The 9845-nt window shown below is 48.4% G+C and overlaps 1 protein-coding gene across 3 annotated transcripts in view; it reads left to right on the top strand.

Moving 5' to 3' along the window:
* Positions 1-9341, top strand: part of LOC135809546 (uncharacterized abhydrolase domain-containing protein DDB_G0269086-like) — a 14943-nt gene extending 5602 nt beyond the window's left edge. For 2 of the 3 annotated variants that reach the window (XM_065322913.1, XM_065322911.1), the window contains 5 exons: positions 1848-1910; positions 4398-4600; positions 5259-5339; positions 5777-5987; positions 6562-9341. In XM_065322913.1, coding sequence (XP_065178985.1) covers positions 1848-1910; positions 4398-4600; positions 5259-5339; positions 5777-5987; positions 6562-8578 — 2575 coding nt within the window. In that variant the 3' untranslated portion in view covers positions 8579-9341. The remainder of the gene's footprint in view (positions 1-1847; positions 1911-4397; positions 4601-5258; positions 5340-5776; positions 5988-6561) is intronic. The other variant, XM_065322912.1, reaches the window with a different exon arrangement.
* Positions 9342-9845: the final 504 nt, after the last annotated feature.

The following is a 9845-nucleotide window of genomic DNA, read 5'->3' as shown; positions in this document are numbered from 1 at the left end:
GGCGCACAGTGCAATGTGTGGCGCACAGTGCAATGTGTGGCGCACAGTGCAATGTGTGGCGCACAGTGCAATGTGTGGCGCACAGTGCAATGTGTGGCGCACAGTGCAATGTGTGCAGCTACATGTACTAGTAGTAAGGACAGTGAAACCTATCTAAGACGACCGCTCAAGGGACCTTCAAAATGTGGTCTCTGTTACCAGGTGGTCTCCTTAGCCAGGGTCATTTGACTGGAAATAGCATCCCTTGATCCTGGCTTTAGTGGTCTTCTTGGACAGGTGGTCGCCTTATCCGAGTGGTCGCCTTGACAGGTTTTACTGTAGCAGGGTGCAATGTGGTCGCGGGTGGGTGGTCGTTGGTCGCGTTAAGCGAGTGGTCGCCTTATCCGAGCTGCTTTGAATGTTAATGCGTCCATGACAAGGAAAGGTGGTGGCCATTAGGCCATCATTTTTTATAGCTATGTTTCGCGTCGTCCGCACGCATACGTTTTGATTTTTTTTGGAAAAAAATAAAAAAATCGAACATGCGCAGTGAATGTACGATCGTGCGAGTCATAAGTGTGGACTGGTTGCATACGGCGAAGCTGGGATTCAGAAATGGCCTCTACTAGGCTCTAGGCCAGCATTGGTAAATCGTTTGTTCGGCATCTGGGAGCAATATTCTATGAGCTTACACCAGACCGCATTGATCGCCTCAAGCTGAGAGGATGCGTCGTTCCGGAGCTCTTTGCACCGCTGCTGAAGTCTGAGCACAATAATCCAGTGAAGCATAGGCACCAACGGTTGCCTCCTCCGTCCAAAGTGAATATTTACTCATGCTGATAACCAAGATGTTGTGCTTCGATGTACGATTTTTCTTTCGAATGTACACCATGCACCAGCTTTTGTGCTATGTACAGTGCATACACCTCTAATAAGCCTTTTTTATTATTTTGCAATTTTTTATTTTTTTCCACCTCTCGCATATGATTCTGGAAGTTGACCTGACGCGAAACATAGATATAAAAAATGATGGCCTTACAGGTTTTACAGGTTTTACCGGTTTTACCGTACATGTATACTGCTGTGTGGTCTATCCCTCAAACTTTCCTTCCATGGGGCCGTTTACATGAGAAAAATAAGCCCGGGCTTATTCAACCCTAGGCTTACGATAAGCCCGCCTTGATCTGTCACCCAGTCATTTTGGAGCGCGCGTTTACATGGTCAGGCGGGCTTATTCAGCTCGCCCCAAGCTGAACTAGCCCTACCCTTGACCCCCGAGCTTATCCAACCCCCACCCTTGACCCCCGAGCTTATCCAACCCCCAGGGCTTATTTTGTCATGTAAACGGTCAAGAATATAAGCCCTGGGCTTATTAGCGAGTTTTTCCGTATTTTTCGATTTTGCCTCGTGAACCTGAGAGAATGTGGCCGTGGACAGTGCGTCTCTTTTATTTATTTCTTGGCATGTTTTCTTCTGATTTTTGTCCAGTGGAAGGTCCTAGCCCATCCTTCACCTTCTAGAAAAATAAGTGACAATTGGAAAGGCAGTAGAAACCTGAGCCGGCACTTCTTGATCCAAATTTCATCAGACACGAACATTTACCACTGCGTTCATGTGCGATTTGAAAAATAAAATGCGCGCAGAACTCGCAGTCAGTCACCTGAACTCAGCCCCTACAACCGTCATGTAAACAGTTGAAAAATAAACCCGAGGCGAATAAGCCCAGGCTTATTTTCCTCATACAAACGGCCCCTATGTCAACTTGCGTACTGTGTTTGCTTGAAACAGCAGAAGCCGATTGTTATGTGCTTAGATGTGTCCAACTCATATTTTTTTGCTTTGTGTGATTTGTCTTGTTTGACGTGTAGATTCCTGTCGGACTCCATCGACACGATCTCCGCTGCCCTGCCACATCCCAAAGCTACCCTACTGTGAGTCACTGTACCTTTAGACTACATAGGCTGTGAACACAACATGCGTGAGTCACATGGTGCGCGCGCCTAGGTGATGTCGACCAAAGCTCATAGAACACGTATACTATATCTGCGCCCGTAGGGGTGTCCGTGCGTGCGCATGCTTCAAGCGCTCACATGCGTGTGTGTTTTTGATAACTGAACTACCGTATTTCCCCGATTGTAAGTCGCACTCGATTGTAAGTCGCATCCCCATTTTCAGGTCCATGTCATATCGTTTCAATATATTCACTTCAGTTGTAAATCATGCTCGATTGTAAGTCGCACCCTTTGTTGGGAATGAAGTTTAGTGTAAAAAGGTGCGACTTGTATTCGGGGAAATACGGTATCATCTTTTTTCAAATATGTAAGAACACCCGCGACTGACGAAGACAAAACTCTCATCAAAAGAAGAACATTTAAAAACTTTCCGGAAAAACAGCGGAAGAACAAAACGATAAGGTGGATCCGCAAAAGCACAGGACATGTAGAAACCGGGTCATAGCTTCAGCAGCACGCGGCTACTGCTCGGTATGGTGCCATGCGCTCTCTTGAGCGATGGACTGAGCTAGTCACTGTGATGGTTGCACTGAGCGAGGACTTCCTCGACAACTACCGGTAGTACACTCATGCCTGCCACTGACCAAAACTGAACTATCATCACAAGAGCCAAGTTGCCGTTATTTTACTTCCCCAGTTTTCTTTAAGAAACTATTCCAATCCTTGTGCTCAGAGGACACAACACTGAGTGAAACCTCCACAACAATAGCTCCTTGTCTTGTCTGGGGGGGGGGGGGTCTCTTAACCCTTTGGAGTCCGTAATTTTTTTGCTTCCGCAGAATTTGTGGCAGTCACGAAAATGCGCACACCATTTCCAACATAACTTTGGTTCTACTTCACCAATTTTGAAGATCTTGGGCTTGTTGGAAAGCTCTTGATGAGAGAAATACAATGAGCCCAAACTCGCCAAGCGAACTATTCATTGTCCGCCACAACGTGCCCCAAACGCGAGTCCAGCTCCAGATCTAAGACGAAATCGGTCTCCTGTAGCCATTTCACTGAATCTAGCTCGGAACTGTTCAAATTTTTTCGAGTAGAAGCTTACCTTGCCGTGACTTCGCGCCGCGCCGGTCCTGGCACGTGCCGCCTGTCATGAAGCTGGGAAAATCCCATTTTTTCACGCACTGCTGACTCGCAGCACGCTGCGCAGAAATTTCGAACTGTTTGATCGCTCGCCGCTCACTCAAACTTCATCTCAGAGACTTTGGACCTGTTCGAGGCGATAGCTGAGAGTTTTCTCTACCATCTAGACCCTTCGATTGTTGAATTTGGTCAGGATTTGGCCGAGAACCGAAAGTTTGACTGCGCCCACATGCATACAAAATGCCCATGGTTCGAAATCGAACCATGGACTCCAAAGGGTTAATCTGTCCTGACGTAAGGGTGTCAGTTGCTACAGTGACAGATTGAGAGGAAGCCATGTTGAGAGAGGGCACTTGTGACACATGACACGTACGCGCATGCTTGGCAATATGTGCCAGGCTGACACACAGGATGCATATTACTATGGAGTGTGTGTATGTGTGCGTGTAGATACAGAGCGGGAACACACACAACAGTAGCCTGCAGCCAAACAATCTGAAATAAGTAAATCAGCCGTTGGTGGATCCTTTGATCCATCAATGTAGGGATTGCAGCCAGTCAAAGTTGCTGTTCGGATCAGAAACGCTGACTTGGACTGTTTACTGCGTGTACTCGTGTACAGTCAGACCTCGCTTAACCGCACACATTCGTTTTCCACAAAAAATATCCGGATAGGCGAGGAAACCGGATAATCGAACACACATACTGTACGTATGCATGACTGTTTTGAGTCATTGGAAGAATACACAACGGCAGAAGTCGACAATTTAAGTGTGAGGAGCGGCGCGACTAGCGAACAAATGGTTGGCTGGTAAATCCAGGGCTGCTGCTGTTTGTTTTTTACTGTCGAGGTGTTGGACATGCTTAAGCAGGTGCTGATTATTTCAATCCCTCAAAGCACAACTAATCCTGTCCACCATCTAGTGCAGTCGCCTCATTCACTCTCCTGCGACACTAAACCCCACGTATCTCACATACAATCACGGTGTGGTTCTCATTATTCATGTGGCCGGAGAAACCCGCTATCGCTCTGCATACAATTGCATACATAGCCCGAGATGATTGCGTACCAACTTTGCGGCCTCGTAATTCCAGTATTGGTCAAGATATTCGATGAAAATTTCTATGTAAAATCTGCAATGGTGCCTCTAGCCAGTTGTGTGTTTGCCATAATTCCAACTCTCTAATTTTGGACTGAAGTTGTCAATGATCTCAATATTAAACCAGGATATTATTCTGAACATTGTGTGCGTGTGCTCATGTGTGTGTGTGTGTGTGTGTGTGTGTGTACATGATCTTTTTGGATCTGCTTTCTGCTGCTAGTACAACACAGAATATATCAGGCCCAGGAAGCAAGCTAGTTTGCTCCTGCCAGCTCGCTGCCTTCTTGTCGATGCCAGTCAGCCACGGTGTTCTGCGACACGACTCTGAAACGAACATTACCAGCCATGTGTGCTCATCTCCTGCTCGTGTGCAGGGTCAGCAACTGGCACTGCTAAGCAAACACGACCTCTGCCCTCCGTCAGGTAAAGGACAGCGTTGACATGTTTTTGTGCGTGCTTTGCACTCTGGCTGCCACAGTGATGCTATTCATGAGGTTGAGCGTATGGAGTCAACTGATAACTAGGTCTGACGATGTTGTCGTTATTCGCGTGTTGTTATACCTGAGGTCCGGCGTTATTCAAGCTGCATACTTGCGCATGAACAAACTGATCCTCTTACTTGATTTCAGAAGCAGGTCCCAAGTGCTGTGCGCTTCTCGTTGGCTGAATATTTGAAACAAACAAGAAGCATTGTTCTAGCGAACGACGCACATCTGCAATGCGTGTTTTTTTGTGTTTCTTTGTACTTTTCTATTTCATTTTTTGAATATTATCCTGATGTCATGGTAATGACATGGAAGGTCGTGCAAGCACTGAAAAGCGCTTGCGCTGTTTGAACCGGTCTTCTTCTTCTTTTTGGTCTTGCATTGCAAGGGTTTACCTGTATGTACAGTCGCTACATCATGGGTGTACATTGCACTGCTAACTTAGCCCTAGCCCCGTCTACTTCACCGTATGAAGTAATGTGTGCTGTTGTGCACCTAGTGCAGTTCCCGTGGCTATTTAGGTGAGCATCTGCATGCTGAATGCCGGCATGTAGACGCCTGACATTGGGCAACTGTTGATTTGTCCCGCACTACAGATAGTAGCCCCAGCGAGCAGATATCCCGTGTCAAGTTGGCGCCAGCAAGCCACCGCGTCGTGCGCAGTATCAATGACAGGGGTAAGTTTCGAAGCAGTAAACCACCACTACTAAACTATTCCACTTTCGTGTTCTTTCCAATAATGGATTTTGAGTAGTAAACTACTACCGGGAAGTACCACGAGAGCGCCCCACCGCCCTTTTGTGGTAGTATTTTGCGGAGCGAGGTCCTATCTGTAGGTACCTTGCACACATATTGCATATTGTGGGGATTTTCGTACGGATGCTGCACACTCTATTATGCATGTCCCGAAATACACGGCGCTTGCACCGTTCGGATGCAGGCCAGGCCAAGGTGCACGTGTGCATGTGCTGCTCCCCACAGTGCAGCACAGGGTTTTTTTCTTCTTTTTCCAGACTCCTGAATCGTATGCGCGCTGGTGACGAGAAACATAGAAATATAAACGTGTGGCCTTATGTCAATGCACCTTTTTGTGCTGTGTTACATTTGCATTCAGAAGAGCACGCCTCACCCCAGCTCACAGTCCGTGGTAAATCATCACCGCGTGCTATACCTTCAGCGATCATCAAAGTTGCAGTGCCTGTAGGGATCACACTTGTTCTTTGCCTTGCAGTTGTGAGTTTACTATGCTGCAAGGAAAAAGACGACCAGCCCGACCTACCGGCTGCTTCCACGACAAATCGTATGTCCAGGACACTGTCGAAGATGTAAGCGGTGTTCTGTGTGTGTGTGCGTGTGTGTGTGTTTGTGTGTGCTTGTTTAGTTGTTTAGTTTTGGAGTGGAAGGTTTCTTTTTTATGTGCGCTCCTTCCTCAGGATGTTCTAGCACCCGAAGCAGCTTTGCAGTGAAGACCAGGTTACAGCTATGATGGCCATCCACATAGCATTGCAAGTTGCCTGGTACAGGAAGGACAAGAAACCTCACAGTGCGAGAAGCGATATTTTGTAGATTTTATTGGATTTGAACTTGAACTGGCGGCAAAGTGAAAGAGTGTAGAGCAATGACTACTCTCATCGCCTGTCTGTGCTGCATGCTGGAAGGTGGTGCCCAAATTCTCCACAAGGAAGGGTTCGTTCATTCCTCCATTTATGTTTAGAGAGATGTTCAAGAAAAGAAACCCAATTTTGGACATCTCTGCCTGTGTGTGTGGGTGTCTCTCTCTCTCTCTCTCTCTCTCTCTCCCTCTTTCTTTCTCTCTCTCTCTCTCTTTCTTTCTCTCTCTCTCTCTCTCTCTCTCTCTCTCTCTCTCTCTCTCTCTCTGTCGTTTATGTTGTTACTCAGGGTATCTCCAGGTAACTTGGCTGACAAGGATGGTGAGGATGAAGCTATGTTGGGTGACTCCACACCACCTGAGCCAACACCAGAAGAACTGGAAGAGTTGAAACACCTAGAAGAGGAGAGAATCCGCCAGGAAGAGGAAAGGGCACGGCAGGAGGAAGAAGAGCGGTTGATACGAGAAGAAGAGGAACGCAAGCGCCTCGAAGAAGAGGAGAAATGGCGCAAGATCAAGGAGCAGCGCGAGGAAGAGGCTCGCAAAGAGAATGAGCAGCATGAGCTGTCAACAGGCCTGCGTCGGGCACTGACCATGCGCCGGTCTGTAGTAGGCGCGCAGCCGCTGGTAGTACGGCGCAACGAGCCTGATTCTGACAGCTGGTCGTCGTCGTCTTCATCCTCCTCGTCTTCCTCATCCTCAGAGAGTGATGGCAAGAGTGAAGCTGGTGTTGGAAAGAGCGAAGCCGGTGATGGTGAAAGCAATCGTGAGGAACGTTCTGCTGATGCCGACGACAAGAAGACAAAGAAGAAGAAAAAGAAAAAGAAGAAGAAGAAGGGTGACAAAGCGGACAGTGATAGCGACGGCTCTTCGCCTAAAGAAGTTGTTGTTGCTGGCCGCACCACTGTAGACGGTGAGGAGATCGTCTCTAAACCGGACACGATTCCAATGGGAATAGTGGAGCGCATGGCGCGTACATTGGCCACCCAGCAGGAAGAAACCGAAGCTGAAGTTGATGCGGCTTCCAGCGGAAGCAAGGTGGAAGATGTGGGGGGCATGGAGACTACTTGCAGCGGTAATGGCATCAGCATCGGATTGATATCACCTACGGAGAGTCTGGCTGAAGCTGCCGCGGACAAGCCTGAGGAAAGGAACAGTCAAGATAATGACGGAACAGCCGTGGACTTGGTCAAGGATGAAGTGATGCGCATGCTCATGAAACTGATGGGTGCCAAGGGAATTTATGGTGAGGGCAATATTGCAGCAAGTGATGCAGATTGCGATGATGGTGGGTTTGACAGTGACGAGTTCGACTCGTTCGACGATGACAATGAAGATGATGACCCTGAAAATGCTGGAGACAGTTGTATGCTTCTTGCTGTTGACGAGGAAGCCACCGCGGCGACCGACGTGGCTCCGATACCAGAGAGTGACAGTGTTACCGAAGTGAAGCCACAGTCAATCGCTCCCCAAAGCCTGGTGCAGGCCACGTCCATCATTGACTTTGCCACCAGGATGACCAACGCGGATGGTGTTCAGGTCGACCCGGCCAATTCTGAAGTGTGTGCCGCAGCCGCTGCGGCGGCCATGGTGAATATTTCACCCAGCGACATTGCTGCATGGGGACAGATGACTGAGCAAGAGAAGGAGAAATTCCTAAGCACCGCAGTCACAGGCCTCAACAACGGCAGCACTGACAAGCAACGGAAAAAGAAGAAGAGAGCTGGTCAGCGGCAGGGCGGGAAGGCAGGTACCACGCTGAAAAAGTTCTCCAGAGCGGTGTCGGTGCGACGGAAACACACCGCATCGGTAAAGTCTGCTGGGCCTGTGGAAGAGGAGGTAACGGAGCAGGATTTGAAGGAGTGGGAAGGTGTGGGATCGGACAGCGACACCGGCACTGGCGGTGCTCTGCAGGCTACTCGCAAGGCATCCTGCACTTCAACACTGCCGCTATGCCCTGAGGTGGGCGTTGAGAGGCCATCATGCAATACGTCTCTTCACTCCTTGGGGCGCGGCGGCAATCACTTGACGGTCGATGGTGCTGTATCACCGACCGACTCTGTTTCGTCGAAGGACTTCCTCGATCAGCTGGCCGGCGGTGAGGGCCAAGAGGCGAAGAAATCCCAGCCATTGAAGAGCGCAGCTGGTGTAGTGCGCCGTCTCTCCATGCGGAAAAATCGCATTGGCAGCATCTGCGATTCTAAAGACAAGGAAAACGTGTCGAAGCCTCAGCGAAGAAGGCAGTCCACAGAGCTGCGAGAGATTGACAATGACTGGGAGGAGGCCAAGATTGGCAAGAACTGGTAATGAATATCAGACTCTGTGTACTGCTTGAAGTGGCACTTGCTGTTCAATTGCCGTTGGCTGTTCGCTGGCACACTGTGTTTTTTTCTTTCTTTCAAATATACCTTTTGAGCCACCTGCTAAGTGTGGGCGTGTTACTGAACATTGACCGAAACCTAGTATCATGTAGTTGATGACCTCAGCTGCGTGCGCCTTCAATCCCCAATTGAACATTTGTATTGACTTCTCTGTGCACGTATTTTAATCGAATATCCAGTATCAAATCTTTTTTCAGGTGATGAGTTACGGTTTACACATTTTAATGTATCTCTTCATTGCACCTCTCTCCAGTGGCCGCTCTGCACAGGCATTTTCTTTGATTTTGTAGAAGTCCTAATTGTTTACTAGATCCAGTGCTGGGACATGGAGCGCTGGTATGTTTGCTATCTTGTTGCAGAAATTATGTTGTCTCTCGCCCTTTCTTGTTGTCCACCGCGAGTTTCTAGTTGTCTGTTGTGCTTCGAAGTGTCCCCGAGGTAAATCAGCTTTGATCTCCCTGCTGTCATCGGTTACTCTGTTGTTCTCAATTCTTACTGGTGGCAATTTTTTTATCCTTGATTGATTTTATTGGAGGTTGGAATAAAAGTTGAACGCTCTCTCTCTCTCTCCCTTTGCCATGACTTGTTATTTTATGTTCAGCTGTGATAAGTAGTGTTTTACCTACCAATAATATACTTCCTGATTTTACCTTAAGTCTCTTCCATTCACAAAATAATTAATAGCTGCAGCCTAGAGATCGCTCAACGTTTTCTTCAGACTTCGTAACTCACACTTCCTGTGAATCCACACAGGCGGGTGGGACGCAGCCCTCACTGTAACCCACACACTTCACGTACAAACTAGCACGCGGGGAGCCCCAAGTCATAAAATATTAACTGGTGTGAATGCACACACGCGGGGAGAGAGACAAACGGGAAAAGTCTGAAGAAAAATTTGACTGTCCCCACCAGGACTCGAGCCAGGGACCCTCGCTTGTAGCCAGCGATGCTCTAACCGGTAACCACTGAGCTATGGTGTAGTCGTCATCCCTGCAGAGATCGCTCAACGTTTTCTTCAGACTTCGTAACTCACACTTCCTGTGAATCCACACAGGCGGGTACGGGTGGGACGCAGCCCTCACTGTAGGGAAGTTCTGCTATACGTGAAACGTAGAGAAATCACGTAGAGAGCAGGTGTCTCGGTTAGAGTCTACGGCTTCGCGTGTTTTGGCTCCAGATTTCTACGCGGAGAT

The sequence above is a fragment of the Sycon ciliatum genome, chromosome 2, assembly GCF_964019385.1.
Source record: "Sycon ciliatum chromosome 2, ocSycCili1.1, whole genome shotgun sequence".
Lineage (NCBI taxonomy): Eukaryota > Metazoa > Porifera > Calcarea > Leucosolenida > Sycettidae > Sycon > Sycon ciliatum.
Note: the sequence above shows the minus strand (reverse complement) of the source record. Positions and strands in the feature narration are given on the sequence as shown.